Here is a 13,518-nt window from a genome sequence, read left to right on the forward strand (position 1 = left end):
TGATGATCCACACCGAGCAGTTGTTAATCGATCCAATAAAGATGATGTAAGTGCACACGATCCGAATAGTCTCGTGAACAAAAAATCATGTTGATCCCAACAAAGATGATGCAAGTGCACATAATCCGAGTGCGGAACATGGTCACACCAAGTAAAAATCATGCAGACACCACACAAGCAGTCCAACCGCCAAGAGCCACCTAAGGAGCCAAGAACATCCGTTGACGTACATCCGACACAGGTCGCGAATCAAACTAGCGAGAGAAGACGGTGCCACCTAAATATCTCATTGGGGACTCTTCGACGATCTCACATTGGGGACTCAAAACTCTCTCAAGATATGTCTTTTGGATCGAAAGAAGTAGGGAGTGGAAAGCAGATAGGTGATTATCTCGGACTTAGCTTCATGATTGGTGTAGAAAGCCATTTAAAAGCAGCACAAGGAGGTGGTGTTCTCTCTCGGAAAATATGATGCGAGTGGAGTTTGCTTCGAGTGAAATGTTGGGGGTGAGACTACTTATAGGCTGAACCAAAAATATGACCGTTACACACACTTTAACATAGCTCAGAGGCACTGGAGTGATTAGTTCGGAATAACCGAACGGTACTAAAGGTGGCAACTTTCAAACATCTCAGATGGTCCTCACTCGGATAGCATTCGGCGGCTCCGAATGGATGTCACACTACTTGTTACCACTTCAAAAAAGTTGAGAGGGAAACTGAAGGGCAGTCGGTTGTTTTGGTGTATCCGAGTATAATAGTTGGCGGCTCGAAACAACTAGGGTTTGCCACGACTATATCTGAACGAACATCTCGACGTTTCCGACTTAAGATCTCGGGAGCTCCAAATATGGTGAAGAAATGAAAGTATTTTGAGGGTATTAGTGTTTGATCTCCAAGCACAAATAGAAAGAAACGCATCTTAACAACCTCATTCCCCTTTGATAGTATCTGACATGCCTATGTGCTCGATGTAATCTTGGATCACTACAATGAAAAAAAGAGTATATTTTTGGCTTGGCCAACACTTGTCTTCAAAAAAAAATGTGGGCCATGTTTCATCTCCTTTGTTGCAACCAAAGGGATTTTTTTAGATAAACTAATTAAATTATTAGTCCCTCGAGATATGTTGACAATAATTATCAGTATCCATCAAGGGGATATAATGTACCCACATCCGGTCTGAGGGCACCCGAATCTAGGATTTTCCCTTAAGCAATAGGAGCTGAGAGGAGAGAAACATATCTCTAGAGCCTTGAACAAGTTAACGGCGCTTGTAGGCGTGGTCATTGATGGCTTTAACCTGACATCTCACCACCCAAGTTATCGACCGACTGGCCCACCAGAACTAGCGCTGATGACACCCTTCTTGCCACCAAAAAGGTTTGGGAACCAAGGAAGGAGGGGGCAAAGGGATCCTCTATGATGCCCCTAAAAGAGGGAGGTGACACCCACGAACGCTGTCATCATCGTGTCCGCCCACGAACCAGGGATTTCTCCCGGAACCCTATCCCCACTGCGAGTTGTCCCAAATCACCCCGATCCGAGGCCAGAAACAACCAAGACCTAGATCTAGAGGGACGGAGCAGTTGGGCCGGCGGTGGCCTATGGATCTAGCATTGGAGCTCCCCTCGCATTGCAGCCAACCAATACCGCCCCCTTGTCACCCGTCTGCCGAACAGAATGGCCACATCTGCATGTGCCCCCGCTGCACTGTCGGCCATGGCCGAGGCCGCCGCTTTTGATCCTAGAGTCCAACACGAACACCATGAGCCACGAAGCGACGACATTCCCATCGCCACCTTCATCGACCAGTGCCAAGGGCTTTGCCGACCATAACCTCTCGCAGCGCCAAGGTGAAGGGAGGTAGGCGGCGGCGGCGGACTGTCGAATAGTCGGTCCCATTAATTTTAGATTTTAGGCGTTGTGAAGAATTATGCAAAACAGCTGGAAATTTTCGCAACTAATTTCACGTGGTTTCCATGATGATAAATTTGCTCGCCAAAATAGTACTAGTAGCCCGCTGGAGCTGCGTGGCCGCACTCTGCATTGCAGATTTGCAGGTGAGTGGCAGTAGACCGCGCTGCCATCCGTCCATCACGATGCCACGCTAAGACTTTTCGCGCACATTACAGACTCTGCCTTAAATGCAGGCTGCTCTTAATTTGGCCGAACCACCGTTGCACCAACCTTCATCTTCCTTCAGCACAGCCCAGGCAGCAAAGCACCAGACCAACAAGACAGCGTGCATCTTTAAAATGAAAAGGAAAAGGCAGACAGCGGACGGTTGAATACGCTATGCTTTAGGGTTTGATCAATTTGGACGACTGATTAAGCTGCCCGAGACCGCATTTCAGCAAGGCCCCAACTCAAGCCTTCAAATTAATATTTGTGGCCGGAGGCAAAAGAAGAAAAGAACTATTGTACTAACCGATTATAAGCTTTGCTATACTTGTAACCATGCTCATGCTCTAAAACATGGAGCCTACTCTGGCCGTCTGGATGGGCCAGTCATGATTCTTAAAGTTGTTGTGTCTCAAGATGTATAGATTTGACATTCTTTCTTTGATTCCTCGCCTTTCAATAATATCAATATCCTCCAAAGATCATCACTCTTTGTCCAATCAACGACATCCTAGGGAACCATACTAAATGTTTAAATTCAAATCTCTCCCTAAGGCACATAATATCTTTGTTGTAAAACTATAGGATATGGGATGCACTGGAACCATACTTCAAGTTATAATATATACTTGTAAAATGGTAATGTGTTTTTATCAAACGTGTACCAGTTCTTTACTTAGACAAGGGGAGAAGGGGAGAATTGCCTCCCTTCCCCGATCATTACATTAGGAGTCTAACCCGGCAGTGGCCATATCGATAAACCTCGTTAAAAATACCGTGCCTCGTTGTGTCATCTATGGTCTTGCTAGCGTTTTATTCAAATCTCTCCATAAGGCACATACTTTTTTTTTTCTAAACTATAGGGTGTGGGATGCATTGGAACCATACTTCATGTTATAATATATACTTGTAGAATGGTAATTTATTTGTATCAAACATGTATCAGTGCTTGACTAAGACCGGGGAAGGGCATTGCCTCCCTTCCCCGATCATTGTATTAAGAGTCTAACCTGCAAGTGAAAGTAGGGACAAAATTAGAGAGACTTCGCCTTATTAGAAATAATTATTTGTCGATAAATTGGTGAGTACCAAGATATTAATCATCCATTTGGAAGCTGGACCTTCGTGAGGAATAGTAGCAGGGTGCAATAGCACGGACGCAAGACGAGTAAATAGCATAAAACTACTACTTTACAGGCTATGGTTCCAAAAAACTACCGGTTTTTAATTTTTCTCAGATAACTACCAAACGAGGGGTCGGCTGTTTCAAAAAACCCAAAACGCTGAGTGCTTATCAGTTGATCGTGATTATGACAGGTGGGACCCGCACATAAGAGAACCGTTTGTTTGACCGTTTGTTTGACTGTTGCCTTACATGTAGGACCCACATGTCAGTATCTATGTAAGTTTTTAAAAAAGCAAGCAGGTCCCTATATCTTTTTAAAAAAAGCAATCGGGTCCCTGATGTTTTCTGGAAAAAGCAATCGGGTCCCTGATATTTTCTGGAAAAAGCAATCAAGAACTGCGCCGGTAGCTCGCCGGCGGCCAGATCGCCGGCCAAGCGAAAGGCGGCGGCTCGGCCACCGCGTTCCTCGTCGCGACGGCGGGCTTCTCTAGTCGGGCGACGGGCTAGGTGGAGGAGCTCCTGGCCATGGCGCGTGGCTGGTGGCGGCCCGAGCCCCTGGCCATGGCGCGGCTGGCGGCGGCCCTTGCTCGTCGGCGCGCTCCTGGCCATGGCGCGCGACTGGTGGCGGCTTGAGCCACTAGCCATGGCGCGGCTGGCGACGGCCCGAGCCCCTAGCCATGGCGCGCGGCTCGCGACGGCCTGAGCCCGCCATGGGGAGCCGGCGTAGAGGCAGCCACTGGCCCGGCGGCGTCGTGCAGCACGGCTAGGCGGCGGGCGTAGAGAGGTAGGAGAGAAGGAGGTGAGGCGGGGCAACGACCAGGGTTGAGCCCCGGTGAGCACCGGCGGCGGGCGGCTCACCGGCCGGAGGCGGAGCCACGAGGTCCAGCTCGGGAGCGAGAGGAGGGACCCGATTGCTTTCTGCAAAAAAAGCAGGGACCAGATTGCTTTCTTAAATTTGTGTGCAGGCCCACACCTAACGGTCAAACAAATGGTCAAACAATTAGAGCTCTTACGCATGGGGCCCACCTGTCATAATCACGATCAACTGATAAGCACTCAGCATTTTGGGTTTTTTGAAACAGCCGACCACTCGTTTGGTAGTTATCTGAGAAAAATTAAAAACCGGTAGTGTTTTGGAACCATAACCTGTAAAGTAGTAGTTTTATGCTATTTACTCGACGCAAGACAGGGAGAGCTATAGATTTTTTACCCGAGACGGAGACACAACAATGATTGGAAGGAGAATCCTAACACCAGTGGTGAAGCGTTGTCCGGTGGATGGTATGCCGAGTACTCTGAGTTTGGCGTCGTGACTATGCCGACAGAGCTGAAGCACAAGCTAAGGGAGTCGCCAGGGCCGCGGTCGGTTTTGCGATATATTGGAAAGGAGCGCCCATAGTCATTGTTCCGAGGATGTAGCCATATCTGTAAACCTCGTTAACAAATATCATGCCTCATTGTGTCGTCTATGATCTTGCTAGTGTTTTATTCTAACACAAATCTGTCCATAAGGCACATAATGTTTTTGTTCTAAAACTATAGGATGTGGAATGCATTGGAACCATACTCCAAGTTATAATATATACTTGTAGAATGGTAATATATTTTGATCAAACATGTACATGTGCTTGACTTAGATCGGGGCGGGGGGCACCTTCCCCAATTATTATATTAAGAGTCTAACATGCAAGTGAAAGTAGGGACAAAAATAGCGAAAATCCATCTCTGCATCCGAGCTCATCTGCACTTGCGCTGATGAAAAAATCAAAATAAATACTAGAAACATTCAAAAAATTCAAAAAAATAAGTTTGCGGCAGACAATTTGATGCGTGAGGTTCGCTCCAAATTTCAAGTCATTTGGACATCTGATGAGCTCTCAGCAAAAACGATAAATTGGGGGTTTGTAAAAATGTTTACTGTTCATGTACTGTTTCGGCCCGATTTATCTTTTTTGCTGAGAGATGCTCAGATGTCCAAGTGACTTGCAATTTCGAGCGGGGCTCACGTATCAAATTGTCTACCGCACAAAAAAATCATTTTTTGAATTTTTTTTCTAATTTTTATGATTTTTTTTCTAACCGGGTGCAGATGAGCCTGGACACCGAAACGCCCTACTCCAAAAATAGAGACTTCGCACTATTAGAAATAATTATTTGTCGATAAATTGGTGATAGCCCTCTAACCAGGATATTTATCATCCATCTGGAAGTTGGATCTTGGTCAGGAATAGGTAGCAGGGTGCAATAGCACCGATGCAAGACAGGGATTGTCCGAGCAGTTCGATCCAAATAGGCAGGGACAAAATTGAGAGTAGGGCATTTTCAAGATCGAGCTCCATGAAGGCCTTAATTTTACGATTTTTTATAGATTTAAACTTTCAGTTTCAAAAAATCCTGAAAAAACACACATGCATATAAGGATGTAACGTGTATGTGCGTAAAATTTTAGAACAGAATATCTTGAATGACGGGCTGCACACAAAAGGAGATATAAACTTTAAAGATGGACAGTACATGTGCTCGGCCTCCATTTGGCATTTTCGCCGAATGGAGGGCTGCCTTTGGAGATGCCGAGAGTCCATTTTAAGCTGGGGAAATGGGATCATCCCATCCCATATTTGATCATTAGGGGCTCTAAAATATGATCCATTACTACTACTCCCTCCGTAAACTAATATAAGAGTGTTTAGATCACTACTTTGAAATTGGTTACGACAACGTCGAGTTGGCGCGGAGGAAGACTCGGCATGAAGGCCAGAAAATGGTGTGGAACGTAGTGGTAATAGTACGTGCCCCGCTCCGAAACAAAGAAAAAGGTGCGTGCCGCACTCACGAGGGACTGCCAGTGAGATATTGGAGGAAGGTGGGGATGACGTCAAGTCCGCATGGCCCTTATGGGCTGGGCCACACACGTGCTACAATGGCAATGACAATGGGAAGCAAGGTTGTAAGGCGGAGCGAATCCGGAAAGATTGCCTCAGTTCGGATTGTTCTCTGCAACTCGGGAACATGAAGTTGAAATCGCTAGTAATCGCGGATCAGCATGCCGCGGTGAATATGTACCCCACACCGCCCGTCACACCCTGGGAATTGGTTTCGCCTAGTGATCTAAACACTCTTATATTAGTTTACGGAGGGAGTACAAGATATGCTGTCGGAGCATGATCTAGGCTTAGGTGCCCTCGAGGCTCGGGCTTTGGACATTCAGAGAGCAACAAACGAGCTAGACGCTGTTTTGTCCGGATAAACGTGAGGAAAACAAAAGAGCTGTGCTACTCCTACTACCACCAAAGTTCCATGCAGCTGGAGGAGGAGCTGCTCGATCCTCTCCCGCAAAAGAACAATATTATTCTCTCCCCATCCCCGTGACCCCATCCCCTCACTCTTTACTTTATTTCTCACGACCAGCTAGCTTTATCTCCCACAGCAGCGGCAGCCCCGAGAAGGAGACGAGAGAGAGAGAGCAAAAGGCATCGAGCGAAAGCAGCCAAAGCGCAAGGCGGGCAAAGGCGAGGCGCGGCTTTGCTCAGCTTCAGCTCAGCTGGGCGGCGCCGACCGACGCAGGGGAGCGAGCGCGATAGATGGAAGCTTATGATTGCCTGGACCTCGGCCTCTTCCGCCTGTTCCCTGGCTTGGACCAGAGCACCAGGCCTGGCCTTTTCCACTTCTCCCCGGCGAGCTGAGCTCTGCTCCAACTCTCTTGAACTCTCTCTCTCCTTCTTGGTTCCTCCACCGGTCTGCCCTGCTCTTGGCGCCTTGCCGTTGGCCTTCTTGGGCTCCGGCCATTGTTCTGGCCAGTTCCTCGGGGTTCTCGCTTCTTGGAGCCCGGGCATTGGCGTCGGCGGGTGAGGGTTGAAGCAATCACTCACTCCGTCGTCTATGGAGGGGTCGGAGGGGTCGGGTGCTTCGTGTTCCGCGGCGGCGGCGGCGGCGGCCGAGCAGCAGGTGCGGGTGGTGCGGTGCCCCAAGTGCGAGAAGTTCTTGCCGGAGCTGCCCAACTACTCCGTCTACGTCTGCGGCGGATGCGGCGCCACTCTCCAAGGTCTCTTCCTTTGCTCCCTCTCTTTTTATCTTGCCTCCATGTTCTACATTGTGTTATGTTTCTGTTGTTATCACAGGCGGCTGATGTTATTCAGTAGGAGTATATGTTTCTGCCGCATTTCAGTGTTCACGACCTGTTTCTCTGTTCGGATTAAATTCGTTCAACTCTACTTCTTACTTTTTGTTTGCTCAACTCTAGATAAATCCAAGTAAAAAACTCTAGATGAATTATTGTTTGCTTTCCAGTATATAAAGATCCCACATCTGCAGCTTTTTTCAAGTTTTCTTCTGTTTTTGTTTTGCACATTGCAAAATATTTTCTTTTCTCTTCCTTGTTTCCCCTCGCTCCAATTAGTGTTTTCGCTGAACTTATCTCATTTTTTCCTGAAATGTGCGAAACCTCTGATTCTCAACCTGTTGGCAGAAGCTTCCCTTTAAAATCTTGACCAATTATCTGAATCTCCAGAACTTGTGGGGAATGCGGTGACATTTTCTTGTTTCTAAATGACAAGTGTTTTACTGTAAGAATATTTGGTTGAAAAGTTTTGTCTGGTCTGAAAATTTCTAGATTGTAGGAGCAGAAACATCTCATTTTGATTGACTCAGTCTTGAATGAAATCGAATGCGCGGAACGGAATCGGACACTAAACTCTGTTGGGTCCATTGTTTCCACTTAAATTCCCATCACATTTTTATATGTTGTTATTAGGCGCGCAAACAATTGAGCCCAAATGCAGTGCTGTTATGAGAAAAACTGTGTTGCACGTTGTCTTGAGGACCACCATTGACAAAAATTTACACCTATGAAATCTTCCATTTCTCGATTACTTATGCTAAATTTTATGTCAAATTCGTGACAGGGAAGTATAGAATTAACATATTTCTTTTCTCTGTGCAATTTTACAGCAAAAAAGCACTCAGCACCCGAGACTACTTGTTTGGACAAAACTGACGTTGTACATGTGAAGTACCTTGAAGTGTTGGAGAGTTCGCCAGAGAAGAAGGAACCAGTATCTGAAGCTAATTTTGAAACTATCTCAGAAGAAAACTCTCAGAGAGTCCAAGCTACTCCCGAAGAGAGATTAGTAACCCAAAGAATGATGCCAGAACACAGAGATTCCAGATGTAGTTCTGGTGATGACCAAATCCCAAGAGAGCCAAGCACCTTGATGTTTGAGGCCACTCTTAGAGATGACAGCACGGAGATTCGGGAAGCCAAGTACCGGCGCATACGGAATGAGGAGAAAGGAGAAGTAAAGCAACCCGTGAGACCAAGTGACAGATCTCATATCTCTGTAGTCGACACCATTCCTCCTAATGCTTATCATGGTGAACACCAGATGAAGTCAAGCTTTGGAGATGCAAATGGTACTCAGTGCGCAGACGGGAGGAATATGGACGGTCCTAGCAGTGTCAGTGGACTTGAGAAAGACCGCGCCGAGCTTTTACGGATGCTTGATGAGCTGAGGGATCAGGTGCAGAGATCCTGCGAAATCACGGAGAAGCCCAGTGTAGGCGCCTCCACAGGTAGAGTGGTGGATGCCTCGAGCTCGTACAGTCCTCATGAACTGCTGAGTCGGTTGCGGCACGGCTCGTCTCAGTTACAGCGGAACGGTTCTCAGTGCTCACCATCCTTGAGTGGGCAAAATCCTGGCGTTCCGCATGCTTATGCTTCAGTCCCCACACATCAAGATCTACGTGGATATAGAGAGCCTGCCACACACATGGGGGCTCCTTGCTATCCTGTTGGCCAGTATCCATGGAGGAATTATGACAGTTATTTCTTTGGACAGCATAATCATGACCCTCTCGTCTCTTACCACCATGGCGGTTTCTACCACCAGCCTGCTTGCTCTTGCCTGCATTGTCATCACCGTGAGTTCTTGCCTGTTCAGGGGGCTCCGATGGGTTTCAATCATCACAGGGTGCCATATCCTGGGGCGTACCCGGTTAACGGTTCTGTGATGTTTGGCATGCAAAATAACAATTCGAGAGGCATCAATGCTTCGATGCACCGCGGTCACATGAGGGGCAACCTGAGCAAGAAGCCTCCGCAAACATGTGAACCGATTGCCTGCGGAGCCCCGTTTACCATATGCTACAACTGTTATGAAGTGCTGCAACTTCCCAAGAAGTGCCCCTTGCCTGGGAAGGATGAGTACAAGCTACGTTGTGGGTCATGCTCTCATGTGATCGTGGTCAAGCTTGATGGAAGCAGGCTTGATGTTTCAGCGCCTTCGCCAATTTCACACGTGTCTGCTGCTAGTAGAAATAACTCCAGTGATGTCCAAGGAAGCAATGCATACTCTGCTACTGATGAGAGACTGCTTCCGCTTTACAGCTTTTCTGCAGGGAGTCATTGCTCTCGAGAAAGAGATCTGCACTCAAACTCAAGTGACGCAGAAAAGGTGCAAGGTATATCATTGTCTTCTAGCATTTTTGAAGATGAGAATAATCTTGCGAGATCTAATTCACAGAGGGGCACCCCTAGGTCTAGTGATCTGCCCGTTGAAGCCCAAGTTGTTAGCCGTGTTCCAAGTTTACCTCTTCAGCATCATTTTGCACATTCACCATCTGAGAGGGTGGTTAATGGATCAGGAAAAGGAAGCAGAAGTACCCGGTCTGAGCATGAGAAGACAGTATTAACCGAAACTTGTAGACACAACACTATAAAAGATGTACGTGTGGTGAGTGTGATGAGCTTGTCAGATGATGAGTACGAGGATCTGGACTGCAGTCAAGATCCCGGTGTTGGGGCTCAACATGTAGATCGCCCTATTGTCACGAAAACGGGTGATTCATTCTTTACCAATCTCATGAAGAAGAGTTTTAAAATCAACAATGGAGTGGGCAATGGCAGAGCAAAGGTATTCATTAATGGCTATCCCATCTCCGATCGTGCTGTCAAGAAGGCTGAGAAGATTGCTGGACCAATCTATCCTGGTGAATACTGGTAAGTTACACCTTTATTCATCTAAGTTTCTATGGATACTGCTGTAGTGATCCAAATTATAACCCTTTAGCATCATTGCCATTTGACATTTTCCTTGTATCTTTGTCTAGGTATGATTACCGTGCAGGGTTCTGGGGTGTGATGGGTCAATCCTGCCTTGGCATGATACCTGTAAGAAGTGTTTTTTTTTTTGGGAGGGGGGTTAATATGCTTGTCTTACCCTGCCATATCTTGATCCAAGTTTTTAACTGGATTTCCATGTTGCAGCCGTTCATTCCACAACTAAATTATCCTATGCCCAAGAACTGCGCTGGTGGAAATACTGGTATATTTATCAATGGGAGAGAACTTCACCAGAAAGATTTCGACTTACTCGTGGGCCGTGGTCTCTCAGAATCTCCTGACAGATCATATAAGGTTGAGATGTCTGGTAAAGTGTATGATGATGTCTCTGGTGAAGAACTTTATTGTCTTGGCAAACTTGCACCGACGTAAGTAATTTATACCGACTTCAAATCTTTCCATTTCAGTTTACAGTTATAAGTTCTGATGAGCAATGCTGCAACCATTTTGTACTGCTATAGTAATATGTAACATGCTCATGCTCCTTTAACAAGCCGATGTACCAGCACATAAATCTTGCTATTATGACCATCTTAGTACGGCTGTCAGATTTTTTTTTTGATAGTTTGGTATTCTTTTAGTATGTGCTATGTGTTCTTCGGCAGGCAATATGGTAAGAAAAGCTTCACGATTTATGTAAAGTGCTGTTATCTTCTAATCATACAGTCGACGATAGATACAGGTATAGTTCTACAATTGAGTGGTAGTTAAAGACAGGTAGATTGTAGGTTTTGGGATGCTTCCCTCCCATTTCACGCCGTCTCTTGTTATCCATGTGCTAACTACTGGTTGTAACTTGGGAACATCGATTTAGATGCTATGCTTATTATGCTTATCACCGTGCGAATTATGTCCTTGTTTAAGATGTCAATTCACTGCGACCTATTTGTTCTACCGTGTCTAGAATATCTACCATGGTATACATTGTTAAAAATAAATAAAAATCTACCATGGTATTGATTTAGTACTGACATGGTCTAGACTCTTAGAATATCTGCCATACTTGACCCTCTACTCAAAGTTTCTTTACACAAACAGTGTTGAGAAGATGAAGCGCGGTTTCGGCATGCGACCCCCAAGGACCATCCACTGAGAAAGATGGGTCAGGATTGGCCTCAGGATCTGGGCAACTTCGCCGCGCCGGAACTGGGGATATCATGGTTCTGGAGATCAGTCGATAGCCCACATTGTGGACTATGCATTAAATCATTTTGCAAGCTCTGCTTCTCCTACGTAGCTATGATGTGTGTGTGGTGTGTGATGCTTTTGCTGGTTGCAGTTGTTCCGCCTATCTAGCCATCTATAGTAGATATATGTAATCGATGATCTCTGTGATGACCCTGAAACTGATGGTTGTCTGAAAAAAAAAGCTCAATGTGAAGTTATGCGCTGCGGTTTGCTTTACCTGCTGCTCGTCTCTTTTTGCCGCTATACTCTCGCCAGCCACCGGCGGTGACTTCTTCCGCCGCCGCCTCCAGCGTCCATCCTCTTCATCCGCCGACGTCGCCATCGGAATCCCTTGCGACTCTCTCACGCGTCCGTCCTCTCTGTTGAAATTTAAATAGGCTTGAGGCCCATCTTTGCGTCAAACTGGCGCCGCGACTGGGCCAGCCCATCGGCCGACTGCAGCGCGGCCGCTACAGTGCGTGAGGTGCTGTAGCACGGTTCAATGCGTGCCTACTCTAGCGTGATTCACACAAATTTTTGAATTTTCAAACATTATTTTGAAAACGCGATCTATTGTTGGAAATGGCAATTTTTAATAGTTTTCTGCAAACGCAAATTTTTTTTGAAATTTGCCAACATTTTTTGAAAACATGAATAGTTTCAAATTTGTGAACATTTTCAAATTTTAAATGTTGTTTGTAACGACAGATACTTCCTCCGTCCGGAAATACTTGTCAGAGAAATTGATAAATGGATGTATCTGGAACTAAAGTACGTCTAGATACATACATTTCTCTGACAAGTATTTCCAGACGGAGGGAGTAGTTTTTCAAATATTTGAAGATTTTTTGAAATCTGTGAAAATTCAAAAAATAAATGAAAACAGGAAAAGGAAATAAACAAAAAAGGATAAGGTTCCAAGATGTTTTTTTACCAATTTTCCCAAAACCGAAGCTAGATGGGCCGATCCACTTGCTCTCGCTGGTTTGCTCAACTGTGCGTTCGGGCGACAATTCGCCGTAGTGAGCGTCCAGTAGGGAGTTCTGTCATTTGTGGCGTCATGACATGAGTAGGAGTTTAATCCCAAATGAGAAGTGAAAGAGAGTTCCATCAGCATACAAGGAACTTTCTTCTACATCCCGTCGGAGCATGAGGAAGGGATTGGTGCACACACTCCTCCTCTATTGCCGCCTCATGCGGTCATAATTGAGTTAAACTAAGCTCAGACACAAGCCATGTGAACGCGTCGAATATCCACACTTCTTCTACCTTGTTAGAATTTATGCGATCAGATCATTATAGAAAAAGTCATCAGAGACCAAGTCAATTTTTTTTTTATCAAAGACGATATTTACTCTCTAGGTTCACCGAAGATTGACTATATCACTAGGGCTGCAACCCGAGGGCATGTGGGCGCTCCTACTATGTACTAAATCTACATAACACAGATCGATGACAAGCCCGCCAAGGTCAGGACACATATCAACCGTCCCACCATGGTCGGCCCGGCACCCCTACCAAGTGCGCCCAAAACCATCCCTTCGTGATCTCATGTCCATCCTATCAACTTTGTCTAGTCTATTTGACTACATTGCAGTGCCTTCATATAACAATAAGCCCGAGTAACACGTGTTTGAACCTAACCCTCATCATACTCTAAGTCTAGTTGTAGCCCCATACGCATAATCGGCACTAATTTCAACACTCCATCTTGGCGAATATGTCCTTCACCATATTGAAGCTATTATCTTCGCTCGAACACCTGTGTATGATTAGACTTGGGTTTTCTCTTTTTTGCTCACCCGGATGAGCCGTCTGACAAAGCCCTTGCCCCAAACTTGATTGCCCTTGATTGATAACATCGCCACCAATGGTTCCTCACCTCCAGCTTCAATGATGCTTACCCACACCTTGTATGGGGTGTTCTTCGTCCTCTTGCCCTTCGTCACAAGCTTCTTGTTCTCCTTGATCACCATTGTATACT

At 46.1% G+C, this 13,518-nt stretch overlaps 1 protein-coding gene across 1 annotated transcript; it reads left to right on the top strand.

Moving 5' to 3' along the window:
- The first annotated feature begins 6,646 nt into the window (after positions 1–6,646).
- LOC123165543 (protein ENHANCED DISEASE RESISTANCE 4) lies at positions 6,647–11,771 on the top strand. Its single transcript, XM_044583211.1, has 5 exons — positions 6,647–7,292; positions 8,198–10,244; positions 10,355–10,415; positions 10,512–10,735; positions 11,406–11,771. Exons 1-5 carry the CDS (start codon positions 7,130–7,132, stop codon positions 11,458–11,460), a joined length of 2,550 nt encoding a protein of 849 aa, XP_044439146.1. The 5' UTR covers positions 6,647–7,129; the 3' UTR covers positions 11,461–11,771.
- The last annotated feature ends 1,747 nt before the right edge of the window (positions 11,772–13,518 follow it).

Source organism: Triticum aestivum, chromosome 7D (genome assembly GCF_018294505.1).
Source record: "Triticum aestivum cultivar Chinese Spring chromosome 7D, IWGSC CS RefSeq v2.1, whole genome shotgun sequence".
NCBI classification, from domain to species: domain Eukaryota; kingdom Viridiplantae; phylum Streptophyta; class Magnoliopsida; order Poales; family Poaceae; genus Triticum; species Triticum aestivum.

Excerpts from the sequence above, each read along its gene's own strand:
- LOC123165543 (XM_044583211.1), top strand. The coding sequence starts at position 7,130 with ATGGAGGGGTCGGAGGGGTCGGGTGCTTCGTGTTCCGCGGCGGCGGCG. Across the intron at positions 7,293-8,197 it reads ATGCGGCGCCACTCTCCAAG|CAAAAAAGCACTCAGCACCC; the intron begins GTCTCTTCCTTT and ends GCAATTTTACAG. Across the intron at positions 10,736-11,405 it reads CTTGGCAAACTTGCACCGAC|TGTTGAGAAGATGAAGCGCG; the intron begins GTAAGTAATTTA and ends TTACACAAACAG.